Raw genomic sequence first — 22,093 nt, 5'->3', positions numbered from 1 at the left:
TCTGGAAAATATAGTAGTTGACAATAACTAAGACCCACATTTTTATACAACCAAGTGAACACTGGTTGTCAGCGTCACTAGAAAAAAAGGCCTAAAGAAATCGAACCCATTAAAATGATTTATTAAGTAAAGTTATCAACAGTCTTTCTTTAGTTAAAAATTGTTGTCATCCCAACTGTCAGGATATCAGAGCGCTTTTTTTTAGCATTACAGTGTAACTTATTCATTAAGATACTGCTTTTCTGTAGTCTGGTGTATCTACTATTCAAAAAGGGAACTAGAGACTCGACAAGAACCCCAACACCGAACGTCCGATTGCATAATTTATCTGATGTGTCGCTTCAAGGAGAGGATTTAAAAAATTTAGCTGATTCAAAACAAGTTTGCAACAATGAACACTCACTCTTTTTACCTTCTTATATTTCAATCTGGCAGTTTGTCTGCTTCATATACAGATTCAAAGGCGATTTGTGCTGTAAGTTCAGGTTTGGGCTTAAAATGTAGCGTTTGAATTAATGAATCACAATCCATTCATGGAGGGAGTTATTGCTAATTACAAACCCCGTTTCCATATGAGTTGGGAAATTGTGTAAGATGTAAATATAAACGGAATACAATGATTTGCAAATCATTTTCAACCCATATTCAGTTGAATATGCTACAAAGACAACATACTTGATGTTTAAACTTGCAAATAATTAACTTAAAATTTCATGGCTGCAACACGTGCCAAAGTAGTTGGGAAAGGGCATGTTCACCACTGTGTTACATCACCTTTTCTCTTAACAACACTCAATAAACGTTTGGGAACTGAGGAAACTAATTGTTGAAGCTTTGAAAGTGGAATTCTTTCCCATTCTTGTTTTATGTAGAGCTTCAGTCGTTCAACTGTCGTATTTTACGCTTCATAATGCGCCACACATTTTCGATGGGAGACATGTCTGGACTGCAGGCGGGCCAGGAAAGTACCCGCACTCTTCTTTTACGAAGCCACGCTGTTGTAACACGTGCTGAATGTGGATTGGCATTGTCTTGCTGAAATAAGCAGGGGTGTCCATGAAAAAGACGGCGCTTAGATGGCAGCATATGTTGTTCCAAAACCTGTATGTACCTTTCAGCATTAATGGTGCCTTCACAGATGTGTAAGTTACCCGTGCTTTGGGCACTAATGCACCCCCATATCATCACAGATGCTGGCTTTTCAAGTTTGCGTCGATAACAGTCTGGATGGTTCGCTTCCCCTTTGGACTACACGATGTCTAATATTTCCAAAAACAATTTGAAATGTGGACTCGTCAGACCACAGAACACTTTTCCACTTTGCAGCAGTCCATCTTAGATGATCTCGGGCCCAGAGAAGCCGGCGGCGTTTCTGGATGTTGTTGATAAATGGCTTTCGCTTTGCATAGTAGAGCTTTAACTTCCACTTACAGATGTAGCGACCAACTGTATTTAGTGACAGTGGTTTTCTGAAGTGTTCCTGAGCCCATGTGGTGATATCCTTTAGAGATTGTTGTCGGTTTTTGATACAGTACCGTCTGAGGGATCGAAGGTCACTGTTATTTAACGTGGGTTTCCGGCCATGCCGCTTACGTGGAGTGATTTCGCTAAATTCTCTGAACCTTTTGATGATATTATGGACCGTAGATGTTGAAATCCCTAAATTTCTTGCAATTGCACTTTGAGAAACGTTGTTCTTAAACGGTTTGACTATTTGCTCACGCAAGTTGTGGACAAAGGGGTGTACCTCGCCCCATCCTTTCTTGTGAAAGACTGAGCATTTTGTGGGAAGCTGTTTTTATACCCAATCATGGCACCCACCTGTTCCCAATTAGCCTGCACACCTGTGGGATGTTCCAAATAAGTGTTTGATGAGCATTCCTCAACTTTATCGGTATTTATTGCCACCTTTCCCAACTTCTTTGTCACGTGTTGCTGGCATCAAATTCTAAAGTTAATTATTATTTGCAAAAAAAAAAATGTTTATCAGTTTGAACATCAAATATTTTGTCTTTGTAGCATATTCAACTTAATATGGGTTGAAAATGATTTGCAAATCATTGTATTCTGTTTATATTTACATCTAACACAATTTCCCAACTCATATGGGGTTTTTGCATCAGATCGCGTAGAATTAACCTCTTTTGAAATGTGTGTGCGTTCATGTATGCGTAATCAGTGTGAAACCAAAGTAGAGCGCAAACGTCTTTTCCAAAAAATAAAATAAAAAGGATCTGCTGAAGCAGTCATAAACATTTGCCACAAGCTGATGTGGTCGCACAAACACACGCTGCTAGAATTACATTTCAAGCTTGCGTTTGATTAGGAAAATATTTGCAGCACACGAACCACTTACTGCTTGGTTTGTGTGGTTTCACTGTCTGTTTGGCGCGGTTCTACGCCTCGGTCTGGGTCGGGATTGGGGATTTTTTTTTGTTTGTTTCTAAAGAGGGGAAGAATCACCTTTAAAACAGAACTGGGCAATTTAAGCACCGGGGGCCAAATGCTACCCGTTCAGTTTTTCAATCTGGCCCACCGTCCATCCATCCATTTTCTACCGCTTATTCCCTTTTGGGGTCACGGGGGGCGCTGGCGCCTATCTCAGCTACATTCGGGCAGAAGGCGGGGTACACCCTGGACAAGTCGCCACCTCACCGGACATTCCCAAATAATATTTTTTAGATCTTTAAGATGGAAACTGTATTTGTCATTATGATTAGGGATGTCCGATAATATCGAACTGCCGATATTACCGGCCAATAAATGCATTGAAATGTAATATTCGAAATTATCGGTATCAGTTTCATAATTATCCGTATCGGTTTCAAAAAGTACATATTATGACTTTTTAAAACGTCGTACTGTGTACGCAGACGTAGGGCGAAGTATAGAGCGGCAATATACCTTAAAGCAGTGGTCCCCAACCACTGAATGTATAAGAATTTTTAATAAAAAAAATAAATAGAAAAAACTGCGATGAGGTGGCGACTTGTCCAGGGTGTACCCCGCCTTCCGCCCGACTGTAGCTGAGATAGGCGCCAGCGCCCCCCGCGACCCCAAAAGGGAATAAGCGGTAGGAAACGTATGGATAAATAGAAAAAAATCAACATAAAAAACACAATATACACTTACAAATAGTGCACCAACCACAAAAAACTCCCTTTTTCATGACAAAAACGTCCCTTTTTCATGACAAAGAAGAAAAAAAAAAAAGAGTTAGTACTGCAAGGGATTCTGGGTATTTGTTCTGTTGTGTTACGGTGCGGATGTTCTCCCGAAATGTTTTTGTGAAGTGAAGTGAATTATATTTATATAGCCCTTTTTCTCAAGTGACTCAAAGCGCTTTACATAGTGAAACCCAATATCTAAGTTACATTTAAACCAGTGTGGGTGGCACTGGGAGCAGGTGGGTACAGTGTCTTGCCCAAGGGCACAACGGCAGTGACTAGGTTGGCAGAAGCGGGAATCGAACCTGCGACCCTCAAGTTGCTGGTACGGCCACTCTACCACCCAAGCTAAACCGCCCCATGCAATGCATAATTGGTCAACGGCCATACAGGTCACACTGAGGGTGGCAGTATCAACAACTTTAACACTGCTACAGGTATGCGCCACACAGTGAACCCACACCAAACAATCCTGACAGTACAACCGGGCGGTACAGCTCGTGCCAGCAACTTGAGGGTTGCAGGTTCGATCCCCGCTTCCGCCATCCTATTCCCTGCCGTTGTGTCCTTGGGCAAGACACTTTACCCACCTGCTCCCAGTGCCAGCCACACTGGTTTAAATGTAAAAATTAGATATTGGGTTTCACTATGTAAAGCGCTTTGAGTCACTTGAGAAAAGCGCTATATAAATATAATTCACTCCACTTCACAAAAACATTTCGGGAGAACATTCGCACCGTAACACAACAGAACAAATACCCAGAATCCCTTGCAGCACTAACTCTTCCGGGACGCTACAATATACACCCCCCGCTACCCTCAACCTCCTCATGCTCTCTCAGGGAGAGCATGTCTCAAATTCCAAGCTGCTGTTTTGAGGCATGTTCAAAAAAATAATGCACTTTGTGACTTCAATAATAAATATGGCAGGGCAATGATGGCATTTTTTTTCCATAACTTGAGTTGATTTATTTTGGAAAACCTTGTTACATTGTTTAATGCATTAGGAGGGGCATCACAACAAAATTAGGTTTAATAATGTGTTAATTCCACAAATGTTTATATTGGTATCGGTAATTAAGAGTTGAACAATATCGGAATATCGGAAAAAAAACATTATCGGACATCTCTAATTACATATTGTTATGAGCGTGTCTGTTACTAGATTATATATATATATATATATATATATATATATATATATATATATATATATATACTTTTTTGAATACACAACGTTGATGAAGGGTTTTATTGTTGTTTTAGAGGTCTTTGAAGGCTACAAGGGTGATTCCTATCTTCCAAGCGTTTTTTTTATCATCTTTAAAAGAAAATTAAAAAAAATACGTTTGTTCTTGCCTTTCATAATGATTGTGAACTACAGGCAAAAATTCCCAAAAAGTGTGCAGTTCCCCTTGAAAGTACAACCCCTGTTTTTGGACGAAAAACTGCAGACTTAAACCAAGATTGTGGACTTGCTTCCGCCATCCTAGTCACTGCCGTTGTGTCCTTGGGCAAGACACTTTACCCACCTGCTCCCAGTGCCACCCACACTGGTTTAAATGTAACTTAGATATTGGATTTCACTATGTAAAGCGCTTTGAGTCACTTGAGAAAAAGCGCTATATAAATATAATTCACTTCACTTCACTTTCTGTCGGTTTTCAAATATGGAATATTTTTTGACGACTGCAGCGATTTTCATGACGATGCATTCATTGCGAGGGACACAATTTTTCCAATTTTAAAGGGGGCACTAGAAAGGCGATTTTTCAAGTTCGGGTTAAAGACCCTAAAAAGGTCCTATTTTTTTCTGCAAATATTGTGAGTTTTCGTGCATATTAAGGACCTCAAAAATGCAATCGAAGTGGGGAAAAAAGCAATAAAAGAAGCAATTTCAATCGGGACTTAGTGGATTTTTGCTGCTCGGGCCCTAATAAAATACTGTAGTTCAGCAGTGTCCAAAGTGCGGCCCGGGGGCCATTTGCAGCCCGCAGCTAATCATTTACCGGCTAGCCACACATTCTGCAAAAATTGATAGTATTGCAAAAATAAAAAATAAACATTTAAAAAAAGTGGAATGAGGGGAAATCTAATGATAAAAAGTGGCAATGTTGACACAAAGCTGCCATTTTTTTTCTTTATTTTCTTTTTTTCCATTGCTCCAAAAAAAAAAGGACAAAAAAATCTATGTTATAATGAATTATTACTTAAAAAGTATCACTTTGAAATGTTTTATGTGGAAAAAATATTGCATATGTTGTGTGGTTGCCGTATAAAAACATCAAAGTTTTGACAAAAGGGGATAAACCAAACCAAATAATAGTTCAAACTTAAAATCGACAGATATATCGGAAGTTGATCTTGAAATTTAGGTGTTAAAAGTAGAAAAAACAACTTATAAAAATGCATCACTTCATGAGTGGGGAACCTTTCGGATCTTAGTAGAATTTTATTTAACTTTTCACTGTGATTACTCAACAATATTAAATGATTAAAATCAATGGTGTCCTGCATTATTGATCTTTGAGGGCTTTAATTGCTAAATAAAGAAACTCTTCTGAAGGAATCAATAAAGTACTATCTATCTATCTATCTATCTATCTATCTATCTATCTGTCCGTCCGTCCGTCCGTCCGTCCGTCCGGTCGGTCGGTCGGTCGGTCGGTCGGTCGGTCGGTCGGTCGGTCGGTCGGTCCGTCCGTCCGTCCGTCCGTCCGTCCGTCCGTCCGTCCGTCCGTCCGTCCGTCCGTCCGTCCGTCGGTCGGTCCGTCGGTCGGTCCGTCGGTCGGTCCGTCGGTCGGTCCGTCGGTCGGTCCGTCGGTCGGTCCGTCGGTCCGTCGGTCGGTCCGTCCGTCCGTCCGTCCGTCTAAATACTGCTTATTTCAGTTTTACTATAAAAAACAAAGTTGTCTTTGACAGAAAATGCATAAAACCTTATTTGTTTTACTTTATATCAACATCAAGTTGATATAGGGATTTACTGTAAGCATTAAATAAAAAATAATAATAAAAATTTGACTTATTTTTAACATTTTAGTGACTGAGACCCTCTATGCTCCTAAAATAAAATCCATATATTTTGCTATGGTTTGAAAATGAAAAATATCAAAATTTAGGTGTTAAAAGTAGAAAAAACAACTTATAAAAATGCATCACTTTATGAGTGGGGAACCTTTCGGATCTTAGTAGAATTGTATTTAACTTTTCACTGTGATTACTCAACAATATTAAATAATTAAAATCAGTGGTGTCCTACATTATTGATCTTTGAGGGCTTTAATTGCTAAATAAAGAAACTCCTCTGAAGGAATCAATAAAGTACTATCTATCTATCTATCTATCTATCTATCTGTCCGTCCGTCCGTCCGTCCGTCCGTCCGTCCGTCCGTCCGGTCGGTCGGTCGGTCGGTCGGTCGGTCGGTCGGTCCGTCGGTCGGTCGGTCCGTCGGTCGGTCCGTCGGTCCGTCCGTCGGTCCGTCCGTCGGTCGGTCCGTCGGTCGGTCCGTCGGTCGGTCCGTCGGTCGTTCCGTCGGTCCGTCGGTCGGTCCGTCGGTCCGTCGGTCGGTCCGTCGGTCCGTCGGTCGGTCCGTCGGTCGGTCCGTCGGTCGGTCCGTCGGTCGGTCCGTCGGTCGGTCCGTCGGTCCGTCGGTCCGTCCGTCCGTCTAAATACTGCTTATTTCAGTTTTACTATAAAAAACAAAGTTGTCTTTGACAGAAAAGGCATAAAACCTTATTTGTTTTACTTTATATCAACATCAAGTTGATATAGGGATTTACTGTAAGCATTAAATAAAAAATAATGATAAAAATTTGACTTATTTTTAACATTTTAGTGACTGAGACCCTCTATGCTCCTAAAATAAAATCCATATATTTTGCTATGGTTTGAAAATGAAAAATATCAAAATGCCCCTCTCATGCTTACATTTTTCCGTGTGCGGCCCTCTGTGGAAAAAGTTTGGACACCCCAAAGTTTCACTGAAGCTAACTAAACATTCCAGGAAAGAAAAAAAATCAGATCGTCTCCATGTCAAGGTTGGTGGTGGTGTAGAAAACTTTATTGAGGGAGAGAATAGGTTTGTTTCAACTTTGGGTTAGTGTGGTGAATATGAATATGATCATATGTATTTTTATGTTTCAGTTGCAGATGAGAGCGCTGTAGCATCCATGGCTGCTCACACATCAGGTGAGACAACCTCTCTGACTTTCAGCTGCATATCAGCATAACAAACATACATCCCATACAGACACAACTTCCAAACATATTTTAAATATCCAACAGAGTCATACAATACATCCTTAAATACAAAACTCCAAACCAGTGAAGTTGCCACAGTGTTTAAATTGCAAATAAAAACAGAATACAACGATTCGCAAATCCTTTTCAACTTATATTCAATAGAATAGACTGCCTAAGACAAGCATTCAAACTGGAAAACTGTGGCAAAAACGACTAAGAAAGTTGAGGAATGCTCATCAAACACTTATTTGGAACATCCCGCAGGTGAACAGGCTAATTGGGAACAGGTGGGTGCCATGATTGGGTATAAAAGCAGCTTCCATTAAATAAATACCCTGTCATTCACAAACAAGGATGGGGACGAGGGGTCACCACTTTGTGAACAAATGCCTGAGAAAATTGTTGAACAGTTTAAGAACAACATTTCTCAACGCGCTATTGCAAGGAATTTAGGGATTTCACCATCTACGGTCTGTAATATCATCAAAAGGTTCAGAGGATCTGGAAAAATCACTGCTCGTAAGCAGCAAGGCTGAAAACCAACATTGAATGCCCGTGACCTTCGATCCCTCAGGCGGTACTGCAGCAAAAAGCGACAGTGTGTAAAGGATATCACCACATGGGCTCAGGAACAAATTAGAAAAATTACTGTCAGTAATTACAGTTGGTCGCTACATCTGTAAGTACAAGGTAAAACTCTACTATGCAAAGCGAAACGTCCTGGGTATGACGTTAAACTACATCCAGGCATGAGATGGGAGGTTGTGTGTGGGGTTAGTGAGTCCCAACTAACGTCTATAAAATGCACACAAAGAACCGTTTGCACCTTCTCTTGTGACTGGCGGACAGTCAGCGCCATAAAGCTGAGCGGGTCCCTGGGTAAATGGGCCGTGGACAACCAACAGGACAGACTAAGTTCAACAGCCCAGTAAGACAATTAGTCTAGGAGAAGGCTCTCTGATATAAAATACAGCCTTCCAATCCGCACCAAGCCAGCGTGGAAGGTGTAGGATAATAACCAGCATGAAAAGTACGCCAAATGGCAGAAACATGCTGAGGCTTTCGTCCAGCAGTGGACTGACAACGGCCGATGATGATGATGCAAAGCGAAAGCCATTTATCAACAACACCCAGAAACGCCGCCCGCCATCTAAGATGAACTGATGCGAGGTGGAAAAGTGTTCTGTGGTCTGACGAGTGCACATTTCAAAATATTTTTTATAAGCTGTGGATGTCGTGTCCTCCGGAACAAAGAAGAATAGAACCATCCGGGGGCTGAAGTCTCCCTAAAATGTTCTTTAAGCCCATGAATTGATTAACAAGGCCCCCGAATTAAACAAGTAGGAAAACGGTTTCGGGTGTTACCAATTAGTGGTCAATTTTACGGAATATGTACTGAACTGTGCAATCTACTAATAAAATTTTCAATCAATCAATCAATAAATCAAACCCCCCTAAAAAATTGTGTGTTTTTTGTGGGGGGTTTACAACAAATTGCAGAAGAAATACAATATATATATCCAGGATTATAAGTTCAAATCAATAATATAACCTGTAGTTATTGACTATGATTATACAAAACCTCCGGAACAAAGAGGACTAGAACCATCCGCATTGTTATAGGCCCAAAGTTCAAAAGCCAGCATCTGTGATGGTATGGGGGTGCATTAGTGCCCAAGGCATGGGTAACTTACACATCTGTGAAGGCACCATTAATGCTGAAATGTACATACAGGTTTTGGAACAACATATGTTGTCATCCAAGCAACGTTATCATGGACGCCCCTGCCAAAGTAGTTGGGAAAGGGCATGTTCACCACTGTGTTACATCACCTTTTCTTTTAACAACACTCAATAAACGTTTGGGAACTGAGGAAACTAATTGTTGAAATTTTGAAAGTGGAATTCTTTCCCATTCTTGTTTTATGTAGAGCTTCAGTCGTTCAACAGTCCGGGGTCTCCGCTGTCGTATTTTACGCTTCATAATGCGCCACACATTTTCGATGGGAGACATGTCTGGACTGCAGGCGGGCCAGGAAAGTACCCGCACTCTTTTTTTACGAAGCCACGCTGTTGTAACACGTGCTGAATGTGGCTTGGCATTGTCTTGCTGAAATAAGCAGGGGCGTCCATGAAAAAGACGGCGCTTAGATGGCAGCATATAACCTGTATGTACCTTTTAGCATTAATGGTGCCTTCACAGATGTGTAAGTTACCCATGCCTTGGGTACTAATGCACCCCCATACCATCACAGATGCTGGCTTTTGAACTCTGCGTCTATAACAGTCTGGATGGTTCGCTTCCCCTTTGGTCCGGATGACACAATGTCGAATATTTCCAAAAATAACATGAAATGTGGACTCGTCAGACCACAGAACACTTTTCCACTTTGCATCAGTTCATCTTAGATGATCTCAGGCCCAGAGAAGCCGGCGCCGTTTCTGGATGTTGTTGATAAATGGCTTTCGCTTTGCATAGTAGAGCTTTAACTTGAACTTACAGATGTAGCGACAAACTGTATTTAGTGACAGTGGTTTTCTGAAATGTTCCTGAGCCCATGTGGTGATATCCTTTAGAGATTGATGTCGGTTTTTGATACAGTGCCGTCCGAGGGATCGAAGGTCACGGTCATTCAATGTTGGTTTCCGGCCATGCTGCTTACGTGGAGTGATTTCTCCAGATTCTCTGAACCTTTTGATGATATTATGGACCGTAGATGTTGAAATCCCTAAATTTCTTGCAATTGCACTTTGAGAAACGTTGTTCTTAAACGGTTTGACTATTTGCTCACGCAGTTGTGGACAAAGGGGTGTACCTCGCCCCATCCTTTCTTGTGAAAGACTGAGCATTTTTGGGGAAGCTGTTTTGGGCGCCATAGCTCGGTTGGTAAAGTGGCCGTGCCAGCAACTTGAGGGTTGCAGGTTCGATTCCCGCTTCCGCCATCCTAGTCACTGCCGTTGTGTCCTTGGGCAAGACACTTTACCCACCTGCTCCCAGTGCCACCCACAGTGGTTTATATATAACTTAGATATTGGGTTTCACTATGTGAAGCGCTTTGAGTCACTAGAGAAAAACGCTCTATAAATATATAATTAACTTATAGAGATTGATGTCGGTTTTTGATACAGTGCCGTCTGAGAGATCAAAGGTCACGGTCACTCAATGTTTGTTCCCGGCCATGGAGTAACATATTTTGGAACAACATATGTTGCCATCTAAGCAACGTTATCATGGACGCCCCTGCTTATTTCAGCGCTTCATAATGCTGCACATGGCACATTATGAAGCGTAAAATACCACAACGAAGCAAGAATGGGAAAGAATTCCACCTGAAAAGCTTCAAACATTGGTCTTTTTAGTTTTTAGAGTGTTGTTAAAAGGAAAGGCCATGTAACACAGTGGTAAAAATGCCCCAGTGCCAATTTTTTTGCAATGTGTTGCTGCCATTAAACAATTGAATGTTTAATATCTTGTCTTTGCAGTCTATTTAATTGAATATAAGTTGAAAAAGGATTTGCAGATCATTTTATTCTGTTTTTATTTGCCATTTACACAACGTAACAACTTCACTGGTTTTGGGTTTTGTATATATCAATCAATCAATGTTTACTTATATAGCCCTAAATCACTAGTGTCTCAAAGGGCTGCACAAACCACTACGACATCCTCCGTAGGCCCACATAAGGGCAAGGAAAACTCACACCCAGTGGGACATCAGTGACAATAATGACTATGAGAACCTTGGAGAGGAGGAAAGCAATGGATGTCGAGCGGGTCTAACATGATACTGTGAAAGTTCAATCCATAATGGATCCAACACAGTCGCGAGAGTCCAGTCCAAAGCGGATCCGACACAGCAGCGAGAGTCCCGTTCACAGCGGAGCCAGCAGGAAACCATCCCAAGCGGAGGCGGATCAGCAGCGCAGAGATGTCCCCAGGCGATACGCAGGCGAGCAGTACATGGCCACCGGATCGGACCGGACCCCCCTCCACAAAGGAGAGTGGGACATAGAAGAAAAAGAAAAGAAACGGCAGATCAACTGGTCTAAAAAGGGAGTCTATTTAAAGGCTAGAGTATACAAATGAGTTTTAAGGTGAGACTTAAATGCTTCTACTGAGGTATATAAGTGTGTATTGTGAACAATGAGCAAAATTCCCCAAAAAAGAGCAGTTCCCCTTCAAGGTCACGTAATAACCATATTTTGTTTGCAATTTGTAGTACTTTCTAGTAAATGCACATCCATCCTGGCGTTGGTGCTGAAGGTCAAAACCTTGAATCTCCACTGGGGGGGTTTTCTCACTATTGCAGTGGAATGTTTCCAAGCAGAATCTACAGTAAATGTCTATCCTTGAAATCTCCCACATCTAATTTGGAGCTCCTTCAACCTCGCTCTGGTGTCACATATCATTCTTTTTTCTGGAAACAACTACGTTCTTTTCAGCCACTTTTCCACCTTCTTGCTGCGTCTTCACTTTTGAACTCACTCGCTTTTCATTTCAAGGGCCAATAACCATTAAAAAAAAAAAAAGGCGAGCCGGCGCGAGGCACCATGTGCGTTAAAGCAAAAATGATGGAAAGAATGTGGAGATATAATGTGCTTAAAACACTCGTAATATAGAAATGGCTTTCTTCTAACCGCTGCAAAAATACAGGAGGGGGAAAAGTGTCTTTTTGTTTCTTTTTCCCAGTTTGGTTTGGAGCTGACGTGGTGCTTTGATCCACATGCATGTGTTACGTGCCAGATGTGCTCAAATGTGTTGTGGCTGCAGTGTAGGTATGAAAAAAAAAGGGGGATTTATTGTAAGAAATAAAAAGGAATGAAACTGTCAACACGCATTGAAGCCAGAGTCCAGTAGCTCGTCTGCAATCTGAACCGATGCATGATCCATCCATCCATTTTCTACCGCTTATTCCCTTTTGGGGTCGCGGGGGGCGCTGGCGCCTATCTCAGCTACAATCGGGCGGAAGGCGGGGTACACCCTGGACAAGTTTGCATGTTCTCCCCGTGAATGCGTGGGTTCCGATGCATCATTTGTTGCTCAAATGTATCTTTTTCAAAATCCATCCATTTTCTACCGCTTATTCCCTTTTGGGGTCGCGGGGGGCGCTGGCGCCTATCTCAGCTACAATCGGGCGGAAGGCAGGGTACACCCTGGACAAGTCGCCACCTCATCGCAGGGCCAACACAGATAGACAGACAACATTCACACTCACATTCACACACTAGGGCCAATTTAGTGTTGCCAATCAACCTATCCCCAGGTGCATGTCTTTGGAGGCGGGAGGAAGCCGGAGTACCCGGAGGGAACCCACGCATTCACGGGGAGAACATGCAAACTCCACACAGAAAGATCCCGAGCCTGGGTTTGAACCCAGGACTGCAGGAGCTTCGTATTGTGAGGCAGACGCACTAATCCCTCTGTTGGTTCAAATATACACTCGGCATTCACGGCCCGCTAATACTTTAATAAGCATAAGAAAGTCTTAAAAAGTACGTTTGGAAGTGTAGAGCAGTGTTTTTCAACCACTGTGCCGTGAGAGATGATCTAATTTCACCTATTAGGGTTAAAAATATTTTTTTGCAAACCAGTAATTATAGTCCGCCAATGATGTGAGCTCGGCAGAGTAACCGTGTAATACTCTTCCATATCAGTAGGTGGCAGCCGGTAGCGAATTGCTTTGTAGATGTCGGAAACAGCGGGAGGCAGGGTGCAGGTAAAAAGGTGTCTAATGCTTACACCATCAATCAATGTTTATTTATATAGCCCCAAATCACAAATGTCTCAAAGGACTGCACAAACCATTCCGACTACGACATCCTCGGAAGAACTCACAAAAGGGCAAGGAAAACTCACACCCAGTGGGCAGGGAGAATTCACATCCAGTGGGACGCCAGTGACAATGCTGACTATGAGAAACCTTGGAGAGGACCTCAGATGTGGGCAACCCCCCCCCCCCCCACCCCCCCTCTAGGGGACCGAAAGCAATGGATGTCGAGCGGGTCTAACATGATACTGTGAAAGTTCAATCCATAGTGGCTCCAACAGAGCCGCGAGAGTTCAGTTCAAAGCGGATCCAAGACAGCAGCGAGAGTCCCGTCCACAGGAAACCATCTCAAGCGTAGGCGGATCAGCAGCGTAGAGATGTCCCCAACCAATACAGGCGAGCGGTCCATCCTGGGTCCCGACGAGCGGTCCATCCTGGGTTTCGACTCTGGACAGCCAGTACTTCATCCATGGTCATCGGACCATGGATGAAAGGGGGGACCGAACCCTGGGGAACTCCACACGTTACCTTAACATAGTCCGAGGTCATACTGTTATGGGAGACGCACTGCACCCTGTCAGTAAGATAAGAGTTAAACCAAAAATAAACAAAAGGTGAGTGCCCCTAAGAAAAGGCATTGAAGCTTAGGGAAGTCTATGCGGAACGAAACTAAAACTGAACTGGCTACAAAGTAAACAAAAACAGAATTCTGGCCCCAAATCACAAATGTCTCAAAGGACTGCACAAACCATTACGACTACAACATCATCGGAAGAACCCACAAAAGGGCAAGGAAAACTCACACCCAGTGGGCAGGGAGAATTCACATACAGTGGGACGCCAGTGACAATGCTGACTGTGAGAAACCTTGGAAAGGACCTCAGATGTGGGCAACCCCCCTCCCTCTAGGGGACCGAAAGCAATGGATGTCGAGCGGGTCTAACATGATACTGTGAAAGTTCGATCCATAGTGGCTCCAACACAGCCGCGAGAGTTCAGTTCACAGCGGATCCAAAACAGCAGCGAAAGTCCCGTCCACAGGAAACCATCTCAAGCGGAGGCGGATCAGCAGCGTAGAGATGTCCCCAACCGATACACAGGCGAGCGGTCCATCCTGGGTCCCGACTCTGGACAGCCAGTACTTCATCCATGGTCATCGGACCGGACCCCCTCCACACGGGAGGGGGGGACCGAACCCTGGGGAACTCGACACGTTACCTTAACATAGTCCGAGGTCATACTGTTATGGGAGACGCACTGCACCCTGTCAGTAAGATAAGAGTTAAACCAAAAATAAACAAAAGGAGAGTGCCCCTAAGAAAAGGCATTGAAGCTTAGGGAAGGCTTTGCAGAACGAAACTAAAACTGAACTGGCTACAAAGTAAACAAAAACTGAATTCTGGACGACAGCAAAGACTTACTGTGGAGCAAAGACGGCGTCCTCAATGTAGATCCGAACATGACATGACGATCAACGATGTCCCCAGAAAGAAGGATGAAAAACAAGTGAAATATTCTTGATTGCTAAAACAAAGTAGATGCGGGAAATATCGCTTGAAGGAAGACATGAATTACAGGAAAATACCAAAAAAAAAGAAAAAGGCATCAAAGTAGGAGCGCAAGACAGGAACTAAAACACTACACACAGGAAAACAGCAAAAAAGTCAAAATAAGTCAAGGGTTGACGTGACAGGTGGTGACAGTACACCTACTTTGAGACAAGAGCTATAGTGAAGTGAATTTAATTATATTTTATATAGCGCTTTTCTCTAGTGACTCAAAGCTCTAAGTTCCATTTACACCAGTGTGGGTGGCACTGGGAGCAGGTGCTTAAAGTGTCTTGCCCAAGGACACAACAGCAGTGACTAGGATGGCGGAGGCGGGAATCGAACATGGAACCCTCAAGTTGCTGGCACCGCCACTCGACCAACCGAGCTATACCGCCCACGCATTGTCTATGCTTGGTTATGGTTTAGAGTCACATTCAACAATTGCGACAACGACTTTTTGCTGTCAACTGAGTTTTGTTTTTTTAATGATTTCTGCTGGTGGAGAGTCTACAGAAAAAATGTGCCTTGGCTCAAAAAAAAGTTGAAAACGTCAAATTGAGTTAACCAGCCATCGTGTCTAAAATTTAACTCGGAAACCTGATAGCACAACAAATGTATCGTTGATCTTTTATGTACACCGATTAATCACACCTTTGAGTTTCTACTTAAAGAGGAGCCATATCCAGCACCCCCCGCGCGGGGACCACAAAAGGGACAAGCGGTAGAAAATGGATGGATGGATGTTGAAGCACAATACAATCCATCAAATGGTGCGGCTTCATAGCTTACCAAAGTCGTTCTAAAACATTTTCATCGATTTTTGAGCGCTGTGTGTATTGTTCTATATTTTCAATGGAACATATAAAATGTTAGTGTTGTTTACTTGAGTCATATTGCAGTCTACACATATCTCCTTTGTGTGACTGCCCTCATAGTGCAGCCTACACTTATCTCGTATGTTTGACTGCCATCTACTGGTCACACTTATCATTACACCATGTACCAAATACAATTGCTCTGAGTTCGGTAAGCAAAACCAGCATTATGCCGTAAATTAGGCACATTGGGTTATGTCGGTTTTTGAGAAAAAAACATATATAATTTTTTGTTGGTGTTGTTTACTTGAGTCATATTGCAGTCTACACATATCTCTTATGTGTGACTTCCCTCAGTGCAGCTAAGGCTTATCTCTTATGTTTGACTGCCATCTACTAGTTACACTTATCATTTCGCCATGCACCAAATACAATCGCTTCGAGGTCGGTAAGCAAAACCAGAATTATGCCATACATAAAGCGCACTGTCGATTTTTGAGAAACAAACAACATATATAATTTTTTGTTGGTGTTGTTTACTTGAGTCATTTTGCAGTCTACACATATCTCTTATGTGTGACTTCCCTCATAGTGCACCTAAGGCTTTAATCTCTTATGTTTGACTGCCATCTACTAGTTACACTTATCATTTGGCCATGCACCAAATACAATTGCTTCGAGGTCGGTAAGCAAAACTAGAATTATGCCATACATAAAGCGCACTGTCGATTTTTGAGAAAAAAACATATGTAATTTTTTGTTGGTGTTGTTTACTTGAGTCATATTGCAGTCTACACATATCTCTTATGTGTGACTGCCCTCATAGTGCAGCCTAGTCTTATATCTTATGTTTGACTGCCATCTACTAGTTACACTTATCATTTCGCCATGCACCAAATACAATTGCTTCGAGGTCGGTAAGCAAAACCAGAATTATGCCATACATAAAGCGCACTGTCGATTTTTGAGAAAAAAACATAATTTTTTGTTGGTGTTGTTTACTTGAGTCATATTGCAGTCTACACATATCTCTTATGTGTGACTTCCCTCATAGTGCAACTAAGGTTTATCTCTTATGTTTGACTGCCATCTACTAGTTACACTTATCATTTTGCCATGCACCAAATACAATTGCTTCGAAGTCGGTAAGCAAAAACCAGAATTATGCCATACATAAAGCGCACTGCCGATTTTTGAGAAAAAAACATATATAATTTTTTGTTGGTGTTGTTTACTTGAGTCATATTGCAGTCTACACATATCTCTTATGTGTGACTTCCCTCATAGTGCAGCTAAGGCTTATCTCTTATGTTTGACTGCCATCTACTAGTTACACTTATCATTTTGCCATGCACCAAATACAATTGCTTCGAGGTCGGTAAGCAAAACCAGAATTATGCCATACATAAAGCGCACTGTCGATTTTTTTGAAAAAAACATAATTTTTTGTTGGTGTTGTTTACTTGACTCATATTGCAGTCTACACATATCTCTTATGTGTGACTTCCCTCACAGTGCAGCCTAGACTTATCTCTTATGTTTGACAGCCATCTTCTAGTTACACTTATCATTTTGCCATGCACCAAATACAATTGCTTCGAGGTCGGTAAGCAAAACCAGAATTATGCCATACATAAAGCGCACTGTCGATTTTTGAGAAACAAACAACATATATAATTTTTTGTTGGTGTTGTTTACTTGAGTCATTTTGCAGTCTACACATATCTTTTATGTGTGACTTCCCTCATAGTGCAGCTAAGGCTTATCTCTTATGTTTGACTGCCATCTACTAGTTACACTTATCATTTCGCCATGCACCAAATACAATTGCTTCGAAGTCGGTAAGCAAAACCAGAATTATGCCATACATAGAGCGCACTGTCGATTTTTGAGAAAAAAACATATAATTTTTTGTTGGTGTTGTTTACTTGAGTCATATTGCAGTCTACACATATCTCTTATGTGTGACTTCCCTCATAGGGCAGCTAAGGCTTATCTCTTATGTTTGACTGCCATCTACTAGTTACACTTATCATTTTGCCATGCACCAAATACAATTGCTTCGAAGTCGGTAAGCAAAACCAGAATTATGCCATACATAAAGCGCACTGTCGATTTTTGAGAAAAAAACATATATAATTTTTTGTTGGTGTTGTTTACTTAAGTCATATTGCAGTCTACACATAACTCTTATGTGTGACTTCCCTCATAGTGCAGCTAAGGCTTATCTCTTATGTTTGACTGCCATCTACTGGTTACAGTTATCATTTCGCCATGCACCAAATACAATTGCTTCGAGGTCGGTAAGCAAAACCAGAATTATACCATACATAAAGCGCACTGTCGATTTTTGAGAAAAAACAAAGATATATAATTTTTTGTTGGTGTTGTTTACTTGAGTCATATTGCAGTCTACACATATCTTTTATGTGTGACTGCCCTCATAGTGCTGCCTAGACTTATCTCTTATGTTTGACTGCCATCTACTAGTTACACTTATCATTTCGCCATGCACCAAATACAATTGCTTCGAGGTCGGTAAGCAAAACCAGAATTATGCCATACATAAAGCGCACTGTCGATTTTTGAGAAAAAAAACATGTATAATTTTTTGTTGGTGTTGTTTACTTGAGTCATATTGCAGTCTACACATATCTCTTATGTTTGACTGCCATCTACTAGTTACACTTATCATTTTGCCATGCACCAAATACAATTGCTTCGAAGTCGGTAAGCAAAACCAGAATTATGCCATACATAAAGCGCATCGTCAATTTTTGAGAGAAAACACACAAAAAAAATTATAAGTGCGCCTTATAGTCCGACAAATACGGTAATAATTCAAAATGCATATTGCTGACGGCAGAAAAAAAACAAGTTGTTCCAGTTGTTTCTTCCTTGGCTAAGTTAAAGCTGCTTGTGTAACAAAATTATGAACATTTGTATAAATGTATTCATTTATGCAGGGAAGGGGATTTTAAATGTGTGTTGGAATGTTTCACCAGACAGTAAAAAGAAAAAAAAAAACTCAACACAAGTCGAACAGACCCATTTTTTTTTTTTTTACACTTCTATTATTTGGAGTAAATACTTTCAGCTTTCCGTTTTTTTTAATGTCTTTGTCTGCAATTATTCCTTCCTCTGCCCACCACTAATGTCCTCGCTCTCCTGCTCTGACTTGCCCCGGCCGTGGTTTTTTTTTCCTGCCAACTCCATTCAGGCTTAGAGGCTGACAATCAGGCGCAGGGGCTTAGAAGGAACATCGCGCTCGCCGAAAATGTGTTTGTGTGCGATGCCGAGGGAGACGGGGGTGCAGTCCATTGTCTGAATCTGTCCCCGGTGACACTTGGACTTTGATGGCAGTCACATGCCGCCTGGACTCGGCCAAAAGCACGTCTTCGGGGAGCCATGTCTCGGCATATCCCCCCTTCTCTGTGCGTTTGTTTACATCTCTCTTCTTCAGATGGGTCTTTTTTTTGTTGTATTCATTCTTGCTTTGTCTTGTTGGTTCTTTCGGACTTTACTAACTCTATATGGATTGATTTGTCAAACAGAGAGCATATTTTAATGTATCTTTAGGGCAGGGGGGTTCTTTTTGACTATACATATATATATATATATATATATTTATATATATGTCTTGATTGGATTATCCAGAGAATCGTGCTCGATACCGTGGTAGAGCGCAATATGTAGGTGTGGGAAAAATCACAAGACTACTTCATCTCTACAGAACTGTTTCATGAGGGGTTCCCTCAATCATCAGGAGATTTTAATGGAAGCATTCACAAACAATGGTTTATATAGGGCACAGAGTGGGTGGGTACAGGCAGGCGTAGGGGCGTGGTGATTGGCTCATGTGTTACCTAGGAGGTGTTTCCGTCTGTGGCGGCATGTTGAAATGATTTCACTGCGCTTGTTGAGGGATGACAGGTCTGGATGATATATAATAAACAGTTTCTCTTTCAAGCATAGGTTGCATCTTTTATTACCACTGTTGTAAGGTGTGCTGGATGCAAGAATTTGCCATGTTATTGAATATTCAACATTATTGCCTTTGAGGTTCCAAATGTGCTTGCTGAGTTCTGTAGAATTCCGCAAAGTCTGGTTTCTAAAGGAGGCCTTGTGATTATTCCATCTGGTTTTAAACGCTCCTTCGGTTAATCCACATCCGACACGTACGTAGGTCGCTATATATATATATATATATATATATATATATATATATATATATATATATATATATATACATATATATAGATATATATATATATATATATATATATATATATATATATATATATATATCCATCCATCTTCTTCCGCTTATCCGAGTTTGGGTCGTGGGGGCAGCACCCTAAGCAGGGAAGCCCAGACTTTCCTCTCCCCAACCACCTCGTCCAGCTCCTCCCGGGGAATCCCGAGGCGTTCCCAGGTCAGCTAGGAGACATAGTCTTCCCAACATGTCCTGGGTCTTCCCCGTGGACTCCTACCGGTCCGATGTGCCCGAAACACCTCCCTAGGGAGGCGTTCAGGTGGCATCCTGACCAGATGCCTGAACCACCTCATCTGGCTCCTCTCCATGTGGAGGAGCAGCAGCTTTACTTTGAGCTCCTTCTGGATGACAGAGCTTCTCACCCTATCTCTAAGGGAGAGACCCGCCACCCGGCGGAGGAAACTCGTTTCGGCCGCTTGTACCTGTGATCTTGTCCTTTCAGTCATAACCCAAAGCTCATGACCATAGGTGAGGATGGGAACGTAGATCGACCGGTAAATTGAGAGCTTTCCCTTCCGGCTCAGCTTCTTCTTCACCACAACGGATCGATACAGTGTCCGCATTACTGACTCCGAGGTACTTGAACTCCTCCACTTGGGGGAAGCTCTCCTCCCCAACCCGGAGATGGCACTCCACCCTTTCCCGGGCGAGAAACATGGACTCGTACTTGGAGGGACTGATCCTCATCCCAATCGCTTCACACTCGGCTGAAGATCCTGGCCAGATGAAGCCATCAGGACCACATAATCTGCAAAAACAGAGACCTAATCCTGCAGCCACCAAACCGGATCCCCTCAACACCTTGACTGTGCTTAGAAATTCTGTCCATAAAAGTTATGAACAGAATCAGTGACAAAGGCCAGCCTTGGCGGAGTCCAACCCTCACTGGAAACGGGTCCGACTTAGTGTCAGACCAAGCTCTGACATTGATCTTACAGGAAGCGGACCGCCACAATCAGACAGTCCGATACTCTCTGAACACTCCCTACAGGACTTCATGGTTGAATGCCTTCTCCAAGTCCACAAAGCACATGTAGACTGGGTTGGCCAAACTCAGGAACCCTGATGAGAGTATAGAGCTGGTCCACAGTTCCACGACCAGGACGAAAACCGGACTGTTCCTCCTGAATCCGAGGTTCGACTATCCGGCGTAGCTTTTGTGCATAATCTTAAGGGTACCTGATTAGGAATAATCCCTGCAGGGTGTCTTCCTCAGCCTTAAGGTGTTTGTATGTGTGTGTTCCCTTGGCTGCTGCATCTGTATATTGAGTGCCCTTTGACCCCTCTCCATCTCCCCCAGTAAGCCAATAAAAGTGAGGTGTAATCAGTAGATGGTCAGTGCCGTCCTCTTCTGCTGCTACGGACATTTATCTCCATCAGCCCCCCCGACGTCGATCACTGACATGTGCTGCATGGCACACAGTCCGATACCTGAAAGAGAGGCAGGCAATTTGTTTCCCTCCGGGATTTTTTTCCGTAACTTCCAGTATGACGGATTCATTTCCAAAGAGTTTTGTACGTCTGAGGACGAGGGCTCGTGTGAATTAGAAATACTGCAAAAGAGCGGAGGGTACATCTTGTGTTTGTATTCTTAAACCCAGCCCTGCTTAATCTAGTTTAGACTGATGTTTCTGGCCCTTTCCCCAAATAATCAATCAATCAATGTTTATTTATATAGCCCCAAATCACAAATGTCTCAAAGGACTGCACAAATCATTACGACTACAACATCCTCGGAAGAACCCACAAAAGGGCAAAGAAAACTCACACCCAGTGGGCAGGGAGAATTCACATCCAGTGGGACGCCAGTGACAATGCTGACTATGAGAAACCTTGGAGAGGACCTCAGATGTGGGCAACCCCCCCACCCCCTCTAGGGGACCGAAAGCAATGTATGTCGAGCGGGTCTAACATGATACTGTGAAAGTTCAATCCATAGTGGCTCCAACACAGCCACGAGAGTTCAGTTCAAAGCGGATCCAAGACAGCAGCGAGAGTCCCGTCCACAGGAAACCATCTCAAGCGGAGGCGGATCAGCAGCGTAGAGATGTCCCCAACCGATACAGGCGAGCGGTCCATCCTGGGTCCCGAAGAGCGGTCCATCCTGGGTCTCGACTCTGGACAGCCAGTACTTCATCCATGGTCATCGGACCGGACCCCCTCCACATGGGAGGGGGGGACATAGGAGAAAGAAAAGAAGCGGCAGATCAACTGGTCTAAAAAGGAGGTCTATTTAAAGGCTAAAGTATACAGATGAGTTTTAAGGTGAGACTT

General features: G+C 42.6%; 1 protein-coding gene across 1 annotated transcript in view; it reads left to right on the top strand.

Annotated features, from left to right (window-relative positions):
• The window catches only part of LOC133564224 (partitioning defective 3 homolog B-like), a 405,625-nt gene that overhangs the window by 186,531 nt on the left and 197,001 nt on the right, over window positions 1-22,093 (top strand). Inside the window, exon 18 of the mRNA XM_061918379.1 lies at window positions 7,312-7,356. Within this exon, the coding sequence (XP_061774363.1) occupies window positions 7,312-7,356 (45 nt within the window). The remainder of the gene's footprint in view (window positions 1-7,311; window positions 7,357-22,093) is intronic.

The sequence above is a fragment of the Nerophis ophidion genome, linkage group LG13, assembly GCF_033978795.1.
Source record: "Nerophis ophidion isolate RoL-2023_Sa linkage group LG13, RoL_Noph_v1.0, whole genome shotgun sequence".
NCBI classification, from domain to species: domain Eukaryota; kingdom Metazoa; phylum Chordata; class Actinopteri; order Syngnathiformes; family Syngnathidae; genus Nerophis; species Nerophis ophidion.
This window is presented reverse-complemented; position numbering and strand designations above follow the sequence as displayed.